We start from the raw sequence: 21,623 nt of genomic DNA on the forward strand, positions 1-21,623 counted from the left end.
TCTCACCTGTCAAGAATGTGTGTGTGTGCACATGTGTGTAGGCAGGTGTGTGTGCACCTGCAAACGAGAAACCCTGCACAACACGGCAGGAAACAAAACCAAGCAAAACCAATCCACTAAACCTCCCAGGGATGAGAAAGCAACCAGCCTATGTGCCCCGGCATCAGGACAGGCTGCTTGGATCCCAGAGCCGATCCAGTTCTCCAAGGGACAGCGCTCCAAACTCCTTAAATAAAGGGAACCAAATGAAGGACTCGTCTGCCTTATGGCCCTCCCCAAAAACGACCTTAGTCACAAGAATGACAGTTTTTAAATTTAATACCAAATGAAGGCAAAAGTAACGTCCCGTACACTAGTGTAACACCTACTGTCCCTGCAGTATTTACAAAGCCACCAGGTACTCTCCACCCCCAGAAAAAGGACAGACGTGTATTTGGAGAAGGCAAGAGATAAAACCCAAAAATAATGTGGTGATTTCAAACACTTTTAGAAACCAAAGGGAGATGTGTTTCAAATATTTAAATTACATTTGAATTTAATGAAAGCTATAATTATAAACAGGTTAAAGATAATGGTCGCGGTAATGCTGTCTATTACTTATTTGTACTCATCAAGACCAGGCCCATGCTTTCGCTTTATACACATTATTGATTAGGGGCCTGGTTGTCAGGAGGACAATATTATATAATGGCTCAGACCACAGACTTTGACAAAAAAGTACACCTGGTTTCAAGTCCCCACCATGCCACACAGTAGTTTTGTGACTGGGGGTAAGTTACTTAACCTCTCTGGGCTTCCGATTCCTCATCCATAATACAGAGGTAACAACACCTACCACACTGGTTTATGCTGGGGATTAACGAAAAATGACACAGGTAAAGTCCTTAGCACAGATCTAGAAAGTACAAAGCACTAAATGCACAGACACTTTTGTCATTACATCACCATAAACAACAGAACACAAAGATCTCATCTTAAAATGTCATGCAGACAGTATCTACTTCTGAGGGCAGCACACTCAGAAGTCAGTTGTTGAACTGTTGCTCCACTAACACACACACACACACACACACACACACACACACCAGAAATCCCCCGGGGCCAGGCACCACCGTGTGTGGACTGCAAGTGTGCCTGTTACTGAGGAAGGCAGGCCTAGAACGATTCCTTGTGTGACTATCATTATAAACTTCTTACATGACTCTGCTTGCAATCTCTTACGGGTCATCAGCATCCGCTGATAGCTTTATGGGCACTTTGGGAAAAGAGAGGCCCGGGTAGCTTATCCTCCTTGGTGGTAAGAATCAGTGGGTGAGGTGCTCGTTTTACTTATTTCACTTAAGTGCCAAACTCCCCCTGCCCCCGAAGGGCAGAATGCAAATGCCTCTCTAGTGCTGAGCAACCCCGCTGGAAACACTCAACGCCTCACACTTGTGCATGCGCCGTGACTCAGCAATCCTGCATCGCTAAGTGCCTCCTAAGGGGGTCACGGAGGGACTGGGAAAGGCTGTGTTTAGAGGATATTCACTAAGGTCGCTCCAGATGCAGTTACCATCAGGGGGAACCCCCTAGATTGCCAACAATGGTGTATTATTTAGTCAAATTCTGTTATGTACACAATAAGATACTATCTACCCACTAAAGTTCACATTATAGAAATATATTTTACTGACAAGGAAAGCTAAAATGTATCTATACATACAGGTTGGGACAAAAGTAGCTTTACAGTTATGAGTACATGAAACAGTTTATTCATGTATTATTATTTATTAATTATTATATCACTTTCACACAAACAACTGTAAACCTACGTTTGCCCCATCCTGTATGTATAGATACATTTTATATAATATAAAGTCTGAAATGTGATTGGTGATATGGTATTATTTCTTAATTTTTTATTCTTTTTGTTTATCTATATTCTCTAATTTTCTGCAAAGAACATGTATTATTTAAAGAGAAAAAGCAAGGTCTTTTTTTTTTTAAAGCTGCTCTTGAAAGGACCCAGGACTAGCACTCGAGGCCCAAGACCAAGAAAGGCCAACCAAACACTGGCCAAGTTCCACACTGGCGCATCTCTCGCTGGGGCAACTGAAGCGTCCGACGTTTTCTGCAGCTACAGTGGAGCAGGGGTGCCAGACTCATTGTCATCAGGGGCCACATCAGCCTCGCGGTTGCCTTCAAAGGGCCGAATAGAATTTCAACTCCTTAACTGTTAAAGAGTAGTTACATGTATACAGCCCAAAAATTATTTCTGCCTTTAAAGGCAACTGTGAGGCTGATGTGGCCCCTGGTGAAAATGAGTTTGACACCCCTGCTGTAGAGAAACAGCCGAAGCAGAACCAATGAGCAACCTGTAAGTTCTGGGCCTGACCAGCTGCTGAGTAAAAGGATGTTTCATCCTAAACACCAGCTTGGTGCTGCTTAAAAAGCACTGGCTGGAGCGGGGGAGTGAGAACGTGGTCTCAGCTCTGCACGCCCTGCCTGTGACTGCCCGTGACTGCCTGTGACTGCCCTTGAGAACCTGGGCAGCTCTCGCTGACTCTGTGACCTACTCAGTGAAGGGCGTTGAGTGGGGTGGAGGCTGACGTGATTGACAGTCAGAGACAAACGACCACCCAGGCCCTGAGGAGACTCTGGAACGGTAAAGAAGAGGGAAACCAAATCAAAGGGCAGTCAACCAAGGCCCCACTGTGATGTCAGTGAGGTGTCCGTCAAACACGTCCCCCCAATGCCATTTCCTTAGCAGGCCCATCGGAAGGTCAGATGTCCCCAGAGAGAATTGTCAACAGCTCCTTCTGTCCTTCTGTTTGTACCTCCCTGCCCCAGCTGTCCCAGGGCACCTCTTTACACAATGTCCTGTGTCCACGTGTTCACTGCGGCTGTGCACCACTTCTCAGTCTGCTCACTGTTAGAACCTCCAGTTCTGCTAATGGGGACAGCCAAATGGGCTGCCTTTTACTTAAGTCTACTGAAGGCCAAGGAGGGCAAAGGCGGGCTGTCTCCTGCCTCTGGGGCATGAAGTCCAAAACGCCAGCTCTCGGGGGAAGACCTGCAGCTGTGTGGTTCTCTGGTGAACCTTGTGCCCCAGGTGCAAAACTGTCGGTCCACTGAGTCTCAGGGGAGGGGCCGAACTGTCCGCGTATGACCGGCTCAGTGAAGCGGGCTGGACAAAGTCCTGCAGCACAGCTTCCTCCGTGCTCTGTATGGTGAAAAGTATCATTTACTACACAAACCGCTGAGCAAACTACAGTTCAGCAGGCTGACGCGGCTGTCACGATGGCCTATCCGCCAGAGAGAACGGTGGCTTCCTTTGGGGCAGTGGCGAAAGGAGTCACTCCTACACAGGAAGGCTGGGCTCCCCTTCCAGGTAAAGGTCTCCATGTCGAGGAAATGCAAAAAATCCACTTCTTCAAACTAATCTGGGTACAGACAGTTAGAAGATAATAAAAAGCAGCACAGGAGAAGAATGTGTCACCAAATAACTTGCTTTCCCCCTCCTTTTCTGTATGGCTCACATTGCCCAGGGCCAGGTCATTGTTCCATGAGGGGTAAGGCAGACTAGGTCCAAAGGACTCCACCTCCTCATGGCTCCCTGAGGCTCAGGTCTGAGGCAAAGCGCATGCCTAGGATTCACCACTAAAACTACTTCTCTTCTCTAGAAAGTGGTCCCAGTGAAGACACTGATTCCAGGCGTTGCCTTTAACTCAGTTCCCACCTGTGGGGGGTTCCAAGAACGTGGCATAGAACAAGGCTGGGGAGCCCTCTGCATTCCACAGGGTGGTAGGCGAGACTCTCCACTTCTGTGCTAAAGGCTCTCCTACAGTGAGTAGTGCAATTCAAGAAAATCCATAAAGCTCCCATAAGACTGTCTCCCCAAATGCTCACTGTGTAGTTTAAGGAAAACAACATGAAAATGACAAACCGAAAGGTCAGCATATCAACGAAATCTTTTAAGGTAACAGCTTCCGCTCTTAAAACCTTCTCAGGAAAGGGAGCCAGCAATTTGGGCTGTGACAGAAATCGATAAGAACAACTAATGGGTGAATGGGACTTTCACAATGGTTGTCACTTCCGCGGAGTCTTCCACAGGAAATTCTGGAGCTGTGTGTATGGGCAATCAATAGACTCAGAAGCTAAACTGGTTCTGGGTTTATTATAATGAGATCAAGCAGTTATGACAGGCGGGACTTAATGTGAAAACCAAAGTACATCTCCTTGTGGCATAAATTATGCCATCAGCATTTACTGCCTAGTGCTCCTGAGCTTCGGCTCGGCAAACCATTGAGGAATAATTCAGCTTTGGAGCTCTGGACTCTTTCCCAAGGGAGCACATGCAGGGTCAGCTCTGGAGAATGGCAAAGTCCCAGAAGTAGACCAAGGAGTAGTAATGTCGGGCAGCAGGGGGAAAGGAAGGTTGGGGCTGAGGGGCTAGAAGAGCCGGAGTCCCAGAGGCACAAACCAGCTGTCACAGCCCCATCCATGTACACTCACCAGTGGCGGCCAGGAGCTGAGAGGAGCCGGGGAGATCAGAGCAGCTCCAGCCTCCAGAGGACCTCGAAAGCGTCTGGGCACAAGTGGTGAATGGCGAGCAACAATGTATCACAGTGTCCCTTCCACACCCTTGTTGAGCTGAGTGATTTAGTGGCTCTGATTTCTAATTTCCTTTCTTTTCATGTCTTCATTTGCTGGCTACAATGTCTATTCTAACACTGTTCTAGATAGTTTGCCAACTAAATGTGATACTTTCCCAACCAACCAGCACAGGGTGCTTCCCCTTGCACAGTAGCAACCGGGAGTTTCACTTTGTACTGAATGAACCTCACCGAGGGCTGGCACGCGGTCTTCCTCAGCCCCAGCTACACGGCCGAGGCTGTCTTGCTCGGGGTCCCAGCTTCCCTCTGCCTTTACCCCTCCCTCTCGCTCCAATCCCCATCCTTCACTCCTAGGTGTTTTTCTTGCTGCCCTGAACCCTGATGTCATCCCTCCATTCACCAGGAAGCACAATGACTGATAGACCCCATCGTTTCTCATGAGGCTCTTTGCATCTCAGCCAGAATAACTTTAAAGGGATACGACTGTAATTTCGGGTGCTGCAGAATCCTCGAGGGAGCACTACTAGGAAACTCGAGCCCTCCAGCAGCCTGAAATCACAGCCAGATAACTCCCGCTACCTATGCAGAAGGCCGGCCAAGGTTCCGGGGTTTAGCCGGGAGCCCTACAATCCAATGGCATTATACGGAACTTGTCCCCACTGGGCTGCAGGTGAGTACTTACTCTTGTTCTCAAGAGCAGAGACGGGATCTAATTATCTTCATATCTTTAGATCCTAGCATAGCACTTCCTATCAAGCAGAAATCAATCTGAAAATTGAATGAAGTCAACTAAGAGAGCTCCCAATGGCCAAGGCTGGAATGATTTGAGCAATAAAATACATAAAGTAGTACTAGGAGCTCCTCCCTCAAGTACAGAATAAATGTTCATGATTCCATAGTGATAAAAATAACTGAGTAAATCAAAACTCCTCACTTGTTAAGTGTGGGCTGTGCACAGTGACTTCCTCCCAAAGAGGACAATATGGAAAAAGAAGAAAAAATAACCTGACAGTAAAGACACTTAAAATAACACGACGTCAGCCAGGTAATGGAGGACATGATCAGTCGTAAATCAAGTCGATATTATGGAGCTTGTGATCCTCCTCATGAGAAGCCATCCCCCAGCCTGATCCTAAAATAAACATCGAATTCCAGTGAAACAACATTCCACACTACACCTGACCAGCATCCTGGCAGGATCGTCAGAAAATCCGAAAGACTTCCAGCCTAGAGGAGCCTAAAGAGATGAAACAACTAAATACACAATAGCATACCAGACAAGCTCCTCGAACAGAAAAAAAGACTTGAGGTAAAAAGTAAGGAAATCTAAATAAATTATGGGCTTAGTAACAGTGTATTGATATCAGTTCATTAATTGGAAGAAGTGTCCCTTACTCAGGTGTTAATAACAGGGGAAACCATCGATGTGGAGGATATTTGGGAGCTCTCTAAACTATCTGTTCAACTTTTCTGTAAATCTAGAAGTGTTCTAAAAATAATAAAAACTATTAATAATAAAAAATGAAGTGGAGAGAAAAAAAGGAAGAGTTCCATGCCCTTGCTTTTCCTATGGTTATTTGAAAAGCCACATGCAAACAAATAACTAAAACAATCTGGGCCCCTTTGGCTTAGACGTTCGTATGAAGAGATCCAACAGCAGCATAATTGTTCACCACCATGTCAAGCACAGCACATTATTACAGATTATCATCAGGAGAAATAAACAATCCCTACTCAGTAGGAAGACCTGTGTTAGGACACATAAGCCTTACTTAGTCCCCCCAGATATCCTCTGTGTTCCCTCTTCATTTCCCAGCTTCCTCTGAAGTGACGCTGGGGCCACGTGACTAGTTCTAGCCAAGAGAGTGACAAAGCAGTGACACCTCTGGGCCACGGGAGTTAAACGCAGGTGCACCTCCAGCTACCACTTGTCCCTTGTAAGCTGACCTTGGAGGCTCTGTGCCCCAGAGGGTGCCAGTACCGAGGGAAGAAGTCACAGGATCCAAACGAGACTTCATCAGAGCGAGAAAGAAACCACCTTTCTGGTGTTAAGCCATTGAAATTTGGGGGTGCATCTGTTGAAATGGCTAGGGTCACCTTCCCTAAAATACCAAGGGACTGCATTCCACCAATAAAAGTTCCTTCCCTTCCGACAGAACACTGTCAATGGCAACGTGTCTCTGTGTTCCCAAACACTGCTACTCACCACAGGCGATGGTCCAATAGACCAAAGAGTCGGGAGTCTGGTACAGGATTCGGAAGGGCGCGACCCGGGCGCTGGAGTCCAAGACGACATCAAGGGTACCCACCAGGAGGCCTAGGGGCAGGAAGAAGGGAGAGATGGGTAAGGGTGTCCTCGGTGCCTTCCCATTCCAGGGGCAGGTGGGCACTTCACTCTGACCTTCACTTAGACTGCGTATTTACCAAGGGTGCCCTGGGGATGGAACTGGTGGTGCGTGAGGTGGGGCGGGGAGGGCTGAAGGCCCCCAGTCCCCCTTGCTTGGCCACTGTAGAATATAAACAGTGCAGCCCAGAGTGCCATGCTCAGCGCCTGCCCCCTAGCGGGCTTTGCACAAAGTTCTGCTGAATCTGAACGGCACGTTTTTCTGAAACTGTCACCACCAGCACCTCTTGATGTGTCCTCTTGAGGGTTGGTTCTGACCGTACCGAATGTCGCCTTGATAGGCACCATGCCATTGTAATTCACCTCCTTCTGGCCAGCTGTCTGGGGTCATGGACAGAGCCTTGGATGCGTCAGCTAGAGTCCAGAAGAGCTCAGCTCCGGCTCAGACTCTGTTACAGCCAGCTCTGTGCTGTGGACAGGCCATTTAACTCCTCGTTGCTTTCACTGCCTCAGTTGTAAAGTGACTGTAATAGCACTTGCCTTCCAGAACCAGGGTTGTTAATCAAGAATCCCAAAGGCAGTTAACACGGGGAAGTCCTATAGTTGTCCTTGGTCTTTGTCCAAGGACAGGAATCCATTTACATTTACTCCAAACCACAGTGACCTAAATGACCATGAACTGACCTAAGCACACCCGAAAAACAAATTTTGGCTGAAGTGGAAGCGAATTCATTGGTTTGCTCTGGACTATATGAAGTGCACTAAGAATAAAACCCTTAAAGCCTGCCGAGGTTTCTGAGAGAGAGATTTCCACACAAGGCCACACATGTGAGCATTTCTGTTTTCTTTTCTGTGACTCAGACTTTCTGCAAAGACCTCTAATAACTTTTTGATTACCTGCAGATGGAAAACTATATTAATAGGAAAAGCAGGAGAGTGCCAGTTAAACTGGACTTCCTCTTATGTCAATTAGAAATACACATGCATCACCCACGATAACCAAATGTTTGTGACACTTCCCACTTCTTCAATCACAAGAAGAAATAACGGGCCCCCCACACTGGAAGTGTCCCATGCGCTGGTTCTAAGATGCACAAACTTCAGTCTGGGATCAGGGAGGTGCAGCTGAGGAGTAGCTTACAGGATTCGATGAGCCTTGGGCAGCATCCTGGGAGATACAGATGGTCCAAGGGCAAGTGCCGCTCTCTGGGCCCAGCCACTGACAGAGGCAGACCCAGTGCCCAGTCTCCACTCTAGCCTCTGCCACTGCCCATCTTTCAAACCCAGCTCCCCAAGCCTCAGTTTGTCCTCCTCAATGTCTCACTAGGCTTCTGAACTCTGTAACACCAACGAGGGAAGACCTCTGAAAAGGTCCAGTGGACACACGCATCTTGATCACCACAAATGTCCCCAATTAAAGTCCACCTTCAGGGGCTTCCGGCCAAGATGGTGGTGTAGGTAAACATAGTACTCGCCTCCTCCCACAACCGCAGCTCATACAGAACAGCCATCCTTGAGAACTGCCTGAAATGCAGCTGAACAGAGTCCTATAGGTAAGGATACAAAGAAGGAGCCACACTGAGCTGATAGGAGGGGCGGAGATTCAGAATGGGCTGGTCCCACGCCCGCTCCCAAGCCCTGAACTTTGCTTGGAGCACAGTGAATTCTGAACCCATGTTTGATGAATGGAGAAGCTAACGATTACATTTCAGTAACAGTTGACAGTCAATATTTATTTAATTAGCTCAGGTGTACAGAGTAGTGGTTAAACATATGATTTACGAAGGCCCCTGGTAAGTCTAGCACCCACCTGGCACCATACGCAGTTATTACAGTATCACTGACTATATTCCCTGTGCTACACTTTACCTCCCCGGGACTATTCTGTAACCACCAATTTGTAGAAGTTAGGTACTTGTTGCAAACCTAAATAATTCTTTATTGCTGTGATGCCCAACCTCTATGAATGTAAGAAGTCAAAACTTTGGGAAGGAAAAGGTGCCCCTCCTACGTCCTCTGCAAACAGAACACCAGCAGAGGGGAAATCTGGCTGAGAGACTCCAAAAAAGAGGCAGTGATCGGGATTTTCTTAGAAGTCTCATTACTCATGCATCTGAAATGGCTGTCAAAATACTGAATCTTGCATCATTCCCACACAAAGTGTTGTGGTAGCAGCTGTTCTAAATCAGCTATTTCGGGTGTTAAACAATCTTTGATTGCCGGAGATAACTAAATCAAATTATGGCCTTCCAAAGCACTCTTCTCTGCAGCTACCTATTACATTAGTTCGGGGCATCTTGCAACATAAAAGTGCTGTTTTCAGCAAGATTCAGAAAACACTCTGCAAAGTTCATACAGCGCGGCTCCCCACCTGTCTGGGGGCACTAGAGTGTGTGTGAGGCATATGGAGTCATGTCCCCGCCCTGGGCAGCACCCTCCTGGGGGGTGGTGTGTCAGGAGAGGGTTCGACACATAGGAGCGTGCCCAAGACAAAGACCGACCCATCTACTGATGATCTTGGAATAATTGAGGCTAAAGTGGACAGAATCCTGAAGATTTCTTGACCTCCCTCCGTTCCCTCAGCCTTGCAGCCAGTGGGAGATGAGGCCCGGTGTACAGAGACGAAGCCAGGGTGGTCCAGGGAGTGGCCTTGGTCCATGGAAACAGTAACAGTGCCTACTCAGACTGCTCGGTTACATGCTATGCACTATTGTTTAATGAAATAAACAAAACCACAGGAAAGTATAGGAAATTACAAAACACTTGTACCCCCTACTCTAACTTTAACAGCTGGCCTTACATCCCCTTGTGCCTCCTCCTCCTTCTCAACCCTGCTTCCCTCTCTCCCTTCCCCATTCTCAAGTTGTTTTGTATTCTTCCCACGTGGGTCCTTATCCTTTTACCAACTCGGCGTATGTATATGAATGTAGATTTAACACTGATGTGTTAAATTTTAAAACTTACATGAATGATAAAGAGTAGATTCTATTCTGCAACCTATTTTTCTTACCCAATTAACAAGTGTGCAAAATTTACCCAAGCTGTTACTTATAAATCTGATTTATTCATTTTAAATGTGTAATATTTCACAGTATAAATAAACCATTACTTATCCATTTTTCTAATAAAGAACATTTGGGTTTATCTCCAATTCTGTCCTTTATAACTGGTCCTTAAGCAACTGAGCACATTTCTTTAGAACAGAATGAGTGGGCCACAGGGTAAGTACATTTCAAAACTGTGTCACATTCGACAAAGCTGCTCTCCGAAGTGATTGTGGCAATTTACATTCTCACCGGGCAAGCAAGACAGTATCTGTTTCTCCAGAATGTCTCCAGCACTCAGTAGTATCAATTTTTTTTTTTATTTTGCCAATCTCAAGGGTAAGAAATATTATCTACTTGTTGTTTAAATTTGCATTCCTCTAATTATTCATGAGTCTGAGTATCTATATCTTGTTAATGGGCCATTCCAGTTTCCTGTTCTGTGAGCTATTTGTCTTTCCTGTTGTACTTGGTTGGAAATGTCCTTCCTTTTTTCTCCTTCTGGCAAATGTCTATGTCCCTCATAGGTCAATGTCACCTGAGGCATTTGTTCTGCTTTATTCCAACACTCTTCCCATCCTCTCAACACTCAACCTCCCAATCGCCTGTCAATTAACTGCTCCCCTCTCTGTGATCTGCCTGCCACCTTGCACTTTACCCCCCCCCCCACAGGTAAACTATCACATGGTTTCCTTCTGGACGAAAAGGTGCAGTTTCCTCCCACCAGTCTATGAGCTCCTTGAGGGCGGACACAGCTTATTCACCTTTGTACCACACAGTACCCAACATATTACAGTAAGTTCTAGCAAATGGGCATTAAATATTAAAATTGTGTAAGAATCTTACAATGAATGGAGACCAAGACATGAGAAGAAGGTTGGAAAACCCCACCTCAGAGACTCGGAGGTGATTCAGACTGAACTCACACGTGGAACTCCGCACCATGGAAAACCAACTTCTCTAGTTTCAGAAGTCCTTTGTCATTTTTTAAATGAATCCTGAGATTTATAGTAAGTGGGATCAAAGGCAGAGATATTTAGGGAAAGCCTAAGTCTTTTCATTCTTTTACTTGTAGACACAGTATAGTGATCCACAATTGTCAAAAAAACAAAAAAAAACCCCAAGAAAAGTCACAGATTTAATTCACCAATTTAAATCCGTACATCTAATACACAGAGCGGCAAACACCAGTCCACGCGCCACATGGGCCAGAGGACCAGGTGGGGGATTAGGGAAACTGTTGTGTGGGCAGAGCTGTGAGGGGGAATGCTGGGGGTGCCAAGTGAGGGCCAGCTCTGGCCTGGAAATGCACCCGTGTGCACTTACGGATGCATCTGGTGTCACCGCGAACAAAGTGAAGGCCACACAGGCTAGTGCAGGCCAGCCACAGTGCCACGGCATGCACGAGAGGGCACGGGCGACGGCTGCGCCCTGTGTGAGGAGGCGCGGGTGTGGGACGTGTGTCGGGCGAGGTGGCTGGACCGGGGCGTTCTCCAGAATGGGGACTGCGGGCCACACCGCAGAGAGCAATCCCCACAGTGGGGCTCTCCCTTCAGTGCAGAGCAGACCAGAGCACGTCCTCCAACCCTCTAACACGTTTCTGTAAAAATGGTTCCTCAGCCACTACGGGTGGGACAGACCAGCCATACACTTTCCCTCCGTAGCATTTCAAACCAGTTTTGGGTCGTGGGGGTCTCAGGCATTCACGCTTCTTCTATAAGACCCAGATGGGTGGGACCCGAAAGAAGAGAAGAAGCCACGACGTTCCTTTCTATTTTCCATCCCCAAAGATAAGCACGGGCGGGGTTTATTGCTAAGCAAACAGAAGACTGAAATCGGAAGAACATTCTGTCTGCTGAGTTTTTGACACGCAGCCAATCGGTGCGGCTCCCAGGCTCCCGGAGACGCTCTCGGCCAGTGGGCCAGGCTCTTAAAGTCACACACACCTCCTCGTGCAAAACGGGAGGGCAGCTGGAATGGACGCTTCTCTCTGGGCCAGTGTCTGAGAAAGAATCATTAAAATATTTTCTTTCTACCTCACTGCATACCCCAGTTAGGACCAGCTACATAATTTGCAAGACCCTGTACAACATGAAAACGCAGGTCCTCCTGCTCAAAAACCGTAAGAATTTCAAGACAGCCACAGAGCACTACACTAAGTCTGGGGCCCTTCCAGAAAGTGCAGGCCCCTGGGCAACAGGACAGGCCATATACCCAGCCGGCTGACCTTGACCCTAGCAGTGCCACAGTGACGTCATCCCCACAAACAAGCTGTTGTTTTCAGACCTTTGTCAGGGATTCAAGTCTGCTCTGAAACAGACCAATGAGGACACTGGACTGAATTTATTCAAAAAACACTCCAGGGACCCGTGTGATCCAATTCCTCAAACAAGCCCCCCCCCCCCCCCCCCCCCCCCCGCCTCGGGAAGGGGAAGGTAGATGCATTTTTGCTACATTTACTGCTGCTGCCATTTAAGTTACAGGAAGGCATATGACTCTGATCTTGTTTCCACGTGCAGGTCTGAAAACCAGACACTGACAGCTCAGGGCCGGCCAAGGTCAGCCTGGATGGTGCGGGGGGAGGAGCCCTCGCGGCACTGCTGGGGGTAGTGAAGCCTGCCCCCTCCCCAGAGGTAAACCTGGATGCCCTCGGACCCCCTCTGTCAGGCAGCATTTGCAGGAGCCACGTACTGCCCACAGCTGGCGGCCAGCCCCTCTAATTCACAGAACCTTCTCCACGATGAAATAATATCATGAAATAGAAACAACTGTAAACTTTAAAATACATTTAGGAAGTGACCTTGAATGTCTCAGTGAATTATAGTACATCTTTATAATGACACGTAGACATTTATAATCACGTCCTCAAATAACTATTTAATGACGTGGCAAAATAAATCTAGTATGCTATGTGACAAATGCATGAAACTATCATTTTAGTTCTGTATGATCACAGTCTACCAAAATATAAGTATAATGTCGCTGTATTAAAAATTATAATATGTATTATTTTTAAAGATTATAAAAATTAACATATTTGGTGTATCCTTAATGACTGGCATATCCAAAAAGTCCAAAATGTTAATTTTATTTTCTTCTGTGTTCTTCTGTGTTTTCAAAAATTTCTCAAATGGACATTCAATCTTCTACTTTGCGCTTTCTCCGCTCAGGGAGAGATCAGGCCGTGGAGTAAATAGATGGTTACTGTGTTTCGTTAAAGCTGATACTTTATTTCAGATAAGCACAGGTTAGTAAGCCAGTCATGAGCAACAGAAGGGGGCAGAAATGTGCAGGGCAGACAAGCGACCATGGGGTCTGCAGGAGCTGAGAGGGGAGGACAGGAGCCGCCTCCCTGGGCTGTCCTGCCTCCTGTCAGCTTCCCAGGCCCAGTTCTAGTTCCCACAGATCTTAGCCAACAAAACCAGGTCCTTGAGTCTCTGTTCCTTGTTAAAAAAAAAATAATGCTCCCAGTTAACATCCTAACTAACCCCCTTGGCTCCGTCTAGGAGGGGCTCTGAGTAAACACCCCCTTTTGTAGGACAGGGAGACAAGTGTTAGATAACGAAGCACCAAGGCATTAACAACAGTTTAATAATATGCTTTCCAGCCTTGCATCCAAATATTCCAGAACAGATATAAATAGCGGCTGCAGAACTGTAATTAAGACAGTCATGCTATTTACAAGGGAGAGATTCAGCAGCAGCCCGGCTGACCTCACACCACTTGGAGGGCACGAAACTCCCCTCACATCCCCCCCTTCAGAAGAATCACAGTTCTAGCTTAGCCCTCAGTCACCAGATCAAACTAAGGGATGTTTCACAGAGACACATCAGCCTGCTACAGATGAAGGGAGAGCAGCCTTCACCGGAGGTCCAGGTCCAGACCTTAAAGGGAACACTTAGCTATGGGGACCTGACAGCAAAGGGAAATCACGGCACCAACAAGAGGAGGACGCCAAACGAGAAGGCAAAGATGGTTTGACTGCAACAGCAGGTGCACAGCGGCAGGTAAAGCCCTCGTTTTGTCAGTTGTCTATTATTTACATAGACCGAGAAAGTGTTTCTCAATACAGCTAAACAATCTGCAAACACAGATGAGTCCCTTTTGTAGCATGTTAGAGCCGATCAAAATTTCTTAAGAAACAGTTCAGGGATGGCCTAGAAATAGCTTGGGAACTATTCTGAAAACAGTATCAGTGATGGATGGAAAAAAGGATCACTGGTGATAACAAAAGCAGGATACTGGGGCAGGGGCCAGTCATTTCCAAAAAACTGTCCTTTTTCTTATGTTACCAGGGGGGTCCAACCTGCAGCCCCACCCTGGGCCACATGCAGCCCAGGACGGCTGTGAATGTGGCCCAACACAACATCATAAACTTACTTAAAACATTATGAGATTTGTTTTGTTTTGTTTTTGTGAGTGTTTGTGGATTTAATGTGTGGCCCAAGACAACTCTTCTTCTTCCAGTGTGGCGGAGAGATGCCAAAAGGCCGGACACTGCAACAATGCCGGGCACAACAGACAGAGGGCAGTGTGACACCCCCATGCTGACTCATAGACCTGAAGTCAGAGACTGATGAGCCAAGATGAAATATGTGGTGAATTATTTTTATATTATTATTTTATTAACAAATGGGCGACACAGAAATAAGGAAGGTCTTGTTATATTTCTTGCACCTTGAATTACATCTTCTGTATCTAGCTCCTTATCTCTAAGGAAGATAACAGGCACATACACATGTGTATGCATACATATGCACACACACACTACAACATGCCATCTCATTTAAACTCAGGGTACAGTAGTGGGGGCTCTAAAAAGACCCTCATATTTTGGCTCCTCTCTTTGGATGTGATGAAACACAATGATGCAACAAAAAATAAGATTATATAGTACTTTACAACTTTTTAAAAAGCCTATCACATGCAAGAATTCCTTGTATGCCAGCGTTTCTCACCCAAGAGTCCCTCTGAATAAACATCAGAGTTTCGCTCTGTCCCTCGGACCCCGCTCGGTGCCCCACCCAGCACCTGGTGTCTGACCCCAGACAACACAGACAGCTGCCCCCACCGTCCTTTCCGTAATCTGCGTTAAGGTCGGGGGAGGGGAGACGAGGAAAAGCCTAAGTTGTTTGTTAGTTTGTTTTTAATTTTCCAGTTACAAAAGAACAATGTTGAAGACGCTTCCCCAAACTGCACAGGCTGTGGCGTTTGACAGCTATGACGACATAAAGGATTCAAGAGAGACAGCGATGCTCCCTGGCCGGCTAACTCGCCCTCCCTACCCGTTTACACCGGACCCTGCTTTCCCCATCGTGACAGTATTTCATCTGTGGCCATCGCACCAGTTTCCAACAGCACGGGAGTCACAGACAGCAGGGAAGACCCTGGGCTCAGACCCTGAGGCAGCCACTCCCCTCGCGACAGGCGGGGGCAGCACGAGGCCTCTCACCAGCACTTCCCAGCTGTACGTGGTTTTCCCAGTTTACCTATTAAGTATGCTCTACTTATATGAAATATAGATATTTTTCTTTTTCTTTTTTTACAGATTTTATTTATTTATTTTTAAAGAGGGGAAGGGAGGGAGAAAGAGAGGGAAACATCATTGCGTGGTTGCCTCTCACACTTCCCCTACTGGGGACTTGGCCCACAACCCAGGCATGTGTCCTGACTGTGAATTGAACCGGCGACTCTTTGGTTTGCAGGCCGGTGCTCAATCCACTGAGCCACACCAGCCAGGGCTTTTTCTTTTTCTTATAAGAAAAAAAATATAAGTATGTACGTCAGGAGGTAATGGGTGACATTTGCCTGTTCTTTGCCTGCCTTTGTGCTAGCTCTTGGAAAATTTTCCTTAGAACAGCAAAACCCCCTCTTTGTAAAAGTTTTAGGGCTTCTGAGCCTTGTTCCTCATTCCCCTGAATGGACACTGAGGACAAGCGGGACAGGGCCACCCCATACAGTCAATGCCCAGCGCCTCGGGCCCCTGTCCTCCCCAGAGAGCCCAGTGAGTCAACCGCAACGACCATGTGCTTTCCCAGTGAGCCAGCCCGGTCACTCGGGGATCACCGACAGGCCCATTTTGAATTATTTCCAAAAACGTCAGCCCCTAGAAAACCCCTAGAAAAACTGGGGGAACTCCTAGAAAAACTAATCTTTAACATTTAGACGGTCGCACTGGTCCAGTTCCTTGATGGAAACAGGAATGTTTCTAACGTGGCGGGGCCAAGTGGTGGGCTCAAGTTCCCACTTCCCCGCTTGGGAGCTGTGTGACTTCAGGCAAGTCACTTAGCCTCTCGGAGCCAAAAGTTCATGTCAGAGATGGAGGATTTATCTTCCCTGCCCGTTTCCCAGAGTTGTTGGGAAAATCACACGACACACCAGGTATGGAATTGCTACATTAACTGTGGAGTGTCTTGCCCTGTAATGTATCTAGTATTATGTTTTAAAAAAAATAATGCTTAATTTCAGAGCAAGAAGCTTTAGGTCATATACTTCCACCTGCTGCAGAGAAGAGTCTCAGTATTAGATGAAAAATTGCTTGCCAAGGTAAGTCACTATTCAATACAGTCAAGACCATTAATATCTTTACTCGGTCTGAACTTAGGTCGGAGATCTATATAAGCCCCAAATGGATCATTCATTCATCACACATTCATTCACCCATCCCTCCAGCAAACATTTGTGACTTCCCACATAGCTGGTGTCTGGCTGTGACAATGTTCTGTTGATCTTAAACCTGAGGTTTAGTGGGGAGTCACTAGTCTGGGAAATAACGTATGAGAGGTAACACTATTATTCTGACAATTTTTTTAAATGATACCATTCTGAACCCTTCATTCTCCAACTACTATTAAAACAATTAAACCATTATTTTCTGCTCCACACTGCTATTTTCTTACATTTTACTTTGAAAAGACTCTCAGCACCCTTTGTCTGAAACATCTCTCTCCACTTGCGTCCCTTCCTGGGTGTACCTCCTCTCCCCACCCTCTTTCCTTCTCAGAACTTTGGATTCTGCCTGCAACTCTCTTCCTTGCTCATTGAATTATGGCTAATTAGTCTTTAGGGTTCTCTCTCAGAATCTCTCATTCCCTCTTTTTCCCCCTACCTCCTTTCCTCCCTCTTCTTGATTTCTTTCAACCTCCTTTGGAAGGGGGTGAGTTTTTCATTTTCTCTTAGACTATCAAATTACTTCGTATGATGGAAATCATACTACCTACTCATTAGAGCTCTTTCCAATCAGAAAGGCCTTACTGTGTCTGAGTGATTATGGCATCTTGAATTATAAACCCTGATAATTCCTAGGAATTACCCTTCATATGCTGCACATGCTCAGCTTCTCTTCTCTTCTCAAGGCCCGGGGTGGCTGGCGTAAGTAAAAAGGATGTCCACAGACCACAACTTCATCATTACGGCCTTCCTTGAAGGGTTTAATAGGACAGGCATCACCAACAGGCCCAGACTCAAGCTAAGTGATTCACAACATTATTTGCCAGTCTTGGACAGCTCCTTCTAATCCAAACAGGGCCCTTAGAATCGCTGAAATGAGACAATATTAATACAGGCTCCAGAAGAACATCCAGTTTGATGATCAAAGTGCTACTTTTCAACTATGCAGGTAGCACTGCTTTCTGAATAAATTCAAGATAATAAAAGTCACAGAAATAACAAGTGAAAGACACCTCTGCAATGGATGGTCTGATCAATGCGAAGTCGCTGCACAGGTTCCAGAGTCGGCTGGCCATTCTTGCTCCACCCTTCCCTCTCTCCACCCTCTCAAAACAGTGCCAAGAAGGAAACAATGTACAGACTGAGGACAGAGTTGGTCTGCTACTGGCTCAATAGGCAACTGAAAAGATCCTTGTCCAGCTTCAGCTCCCTGGAGCTGTGCTACGGACGAGAACGACGCAGGATGAGCCACAGCGAGCCCACGTCACGCGGTGTGAGGCAGCCCAGGAAAGCAAGCTACTCCGCGCTGGTGAGGAAACGTTTTTGAAAGGCCTTTTCAAAATCCCTTTTGAAACCAAGAGCAGAAAGGCTTCTAACTCTGATTCACAATCAAGAAACCATGTACCAAAAAAGATACATTCTTCTACATAAAACCCCCCTATTCCTACAGGGCAAAAACACTGTAAGTTAACTCAAAAGATAAACAAAGAAAAAAAGATGCAATTCAGATATACATAGGTCTTAAGGGATGGTAAGAAAAAAAGCAGCCACCCAATAAAAAGTGGGCAAGGAACAATACCAGACAGTTTACAGAAGAGGAAACAGAAATGGCCGGGAAACATATGAAAAATGCCCAACATCGCTTATAAGAGACATGTGAATTAAAAACACACTGAGATACCATTTTCACATATCAGTAAGGCAAGAACCCAAAGTCTGAGAATGCAATCACTTTAACAAGACTGGGAAAACGCCCTCCTCACTCACTGCTGTGCGTGCAACTTGCTAAAATCCCAAGGGCGGGGGATTTGGCTATACTTGTCCAAATTCCAAATGCGCGTGCCCAATGGCCCCGCCCTTCCACTTTGGGTATGTATTCTATAGACACGTTTCACTTGGCGAAAGGGCAGGCACAAGGTTATTTATGGCAGCATCGGTTTTATAGTAAATATATGAACATAACATAAATGTCTACTAGCAGGGAAGTGGTTAAATATATGGCATTGCCATATAATGGGATAACAGCAGCTATAAAATGGAGAAACAATGACGACATGCTACGTTCTGACAGAGGAAGATATACAGCTCACGGAAAAGAGTGCGGTGCAGAGGGGCCTGCACAGAGGGTCGGGGAGGCTGGGAGAGAGCCACGTACTGGTGCTGGCTTGTGTGAGCAAAGAAGGCCTGAGGAAGACACACAGGGAATGAGCACAGTGGTTACCAAGAGTGGGTAAGAGGGCTGAGAAATTTCCCACTGTCTACCTTTTAATATGATTGGATCTTTCAACCATAGAAATAAATGTATTATTATTTAAAACATTTAAATTTCCAAGTGTCTTCATGACTGTGTCAAAGGCTTTGTTTGTTGAGAACATTAATCATTAACTTCAAGAATTTAGGGGAGGCTCGAGGGGGAGCTGCTAAGGGTCACCTTTTGTAGCCTCTTCTCTCTGGCAGTTCCCCTTATGATGTGAACTGTGAACCTGAAAGACGGAAACAGCCTCACAACCCCACCTCCTGTACCTTTTCTTAAAATGATGTTACTTAAATACATACAGCCATAAATCCAAATTTAAACTGCTTATGTGCAAAGCTCATTTACCACTAGAAAAACAGAATATGTTTCCAAATTAAATTCATCAAAATTATAAAACCAATCGGTCTGAAACTCCTCATGACGTCACTGTGAGCGATGAGGTTGCCCCGTGGACGGCACACTGTCACCGGAATCGATTGGGACACCGCACGGTGCTCTGGCATCCAGCTTACGCCGTGCCTTTGGTTATGCGATGCTGCAACTCTCAGTCTCCTCTCCGCCCACTCAGAGAACCTCCTGTGCCGTGTGGTGGAATCAACTGACTCCCTCTGGCCAAATGCATCTCTGGTGCTTCCAGCCGCCTCCGCCATCGCAGTCACGGACGTGGGTGCCACCTGGAGCACTAACACTGGGTGTCGGCCACACGGCGCTCACTCCAGGGACCCGGAGTAACTTGTAGGAAGGTGGCTTCATTTTCGTTTTATCAATTACGAACGTAGTAAGAATGAAATATCCCATTTAAACATCATGGAGAACTCTGGGTGCACACACAGACCCTCAGCAGTTACAGATCCCAGCGAACAGAACACAACGCTAGTTAATCTGTGAAGACTCTGCCTGGAACCTGAGTTTCGAGTCTCGGAGGGGGTCAGACTCTTTGACCCCTGAGTCTGCCTTCACCTTGGATTCCCTTGGTGTCACGGCCCACAGCGGGGCAGCCTGGCCCTGTTCCTGTGCTCGCTTCCTGACTCTCAAACCCCGGCAGAGTCTCCAAGCACCCCTGGCCTGGGAAGAGAGTGGACAACCCATGGTGACATAATCCCATCTAACACAAATAACAATTCTCCATAGAGGGCATGTACAATCCAATCCTCATTTCAAAGCCTCTCTCATTAAGTCTCAACAAAACCAAGAAACTAATTTCAGTCTTAAACATCTGTGCAGATTCTTTGCTGAATCCAGTCTCTCAAAAATATAGGGATGATGTCATATATTTTTGCATCTTCAGTAAAAAAAAACACAAAAAACTATACCTAATATCTGTCTGATGAATGGGTGAAGAATAGATGAATAAATGAATGAGTCAGTGAGTGAATGATGAATTAGCCAGAGAGTAAAAATAGAGAAAAGGGGAAAAAAAAAAAAAAGGAAAGAGAGAGATCGCTCATCCAGCCACCCGAGACATCAGCTAGCTTCTCCAGCACCTCTCTTCGATTACCCCATGGCCCTGCAGAAGCAATATTACCCTTTTCTCATTATAATCTTTCTCCAGATATAATGTTCTTTAAAAAAACAGAGTCAACCAAAAACTATATGGGGGTTCTCATATGTGCATTTATTTTTAAAGCATCTGCAGGCTCAGCCCAGGTGTCCACTGTGCTGTTTGGCCTGCTGCCAAGGCTAAAGTGAAAACAAGTAGGTCCCATGCACTGAAGTTAAAGAATGGACTGTGGTAAACACAACACAAAATCCAAAAGTGTACAGTGATTATGAAGGTCATTGGCTACAGACTGCAGGCACATTCTTTTGATACCATGTTCAACAACAATCAGGAATGCTGGCCACCATCCAATATAAGGGGAAAGGAAACAATTCTCTCAAGTTCAAGCAGTTTCTGAGGTACATGAAGGTATTAGTCTGTCTAGAAGGTATCCAGCCATATACTATGAAAAACAGACACAGCCCTGGCTGGTGTGGCTCAGTGGTTTAAGTGCAAGCCCGTGAAGCAAAGGGTGGTGGGTTCGATTCCCAGTCGGGGCACATGCCTGGGTTGTGGGCCAGGTTCCCAGTAGGGGGCATGCAAGAGATAACCACACACTGATGTTTCAAAAAAAAAATAAAACAATAAAAACAATCTTTGGGGTAATTATTTCATTTGAATCTGGGCAAACACTCTATTTTGGAGGGATATCACCACTGACTTGTCCAGACTTTCAGCGGTGGCTTCTATGGGGCCAAACACCTCAGCGTTTGCGAGCGGCAGGAATTATGTCTTATTAGGATCACTATTTATTATGAGGAGTCTCAATGCCAAAATCCAGAAATTTTCTTCTGACCCATTAAAAAAAAACAACCAAAAAGTCTTTGGGACCACCAAAATGATTGGTTCACAAAAGAATAAATGGTTTGCACGGTGGTACCTGTCTTGTGCAATTGATTCTTGATCTAAGACCTTACGCAACTTCATAGTAAAACAAAACTAAATATCTGTGAGTCCTTCAGTCTCACAGTGGATGTGAGGCATTCAGTCTCACAGTGGATGTGAGTCCAGACTCACTGTTCACTTGCTCTTAGCGAAAATCCCATTTCCTACATGAAAAGGTGAAACTGGTAGCGTTGGGACTCAAGGCCAAGCATTCTTACTCCATGCCTTCTTCTCTTTCCCTTACACCAAGAAGGGGAAAACGTTTCTTATCTGGTGTTCTGGACCTCAA

General features: G+C 46.2%; 1 protein-coding gene across 1 annotated transcript in view; it reads right to left on the reverse strand.

Annotated features, from left to right (window-relative positions):
• Window positions 1–21,623, reverse strand: part of TBC1D9 (TBC1 domain family member 9) — a 74,425-nt gene that overhangs the window by 37,230 nt on the left and 15,572 nt on the right. Inside the window, exon 2 of the mRNA XM_053911281.1 lies at window positions 6,802–6,912. Within this exon, the coding sequence (XP_053767256.1) occupies window positions 6,802–6,912 (111 nt within the window). The remainder of the gene's footprint in view (window positions 1–6,801; window positions 6,913–21,623) is intronic.

This window comes from Desmodus rotundus, chromosome 9 (genome assembly GCF_022682495.2).
Source record: "Desmodus rotundus isolate HL8 chromosome 9, HLdesRot8A.1, whole genome shotgun sequence".
Taxonomy (NCBI): Eukaryota; Metazoa; Chordata; class Mammalia; order Chiroptera; family Phyllostomidae; genus Desmodus; species Desmodus rotundus.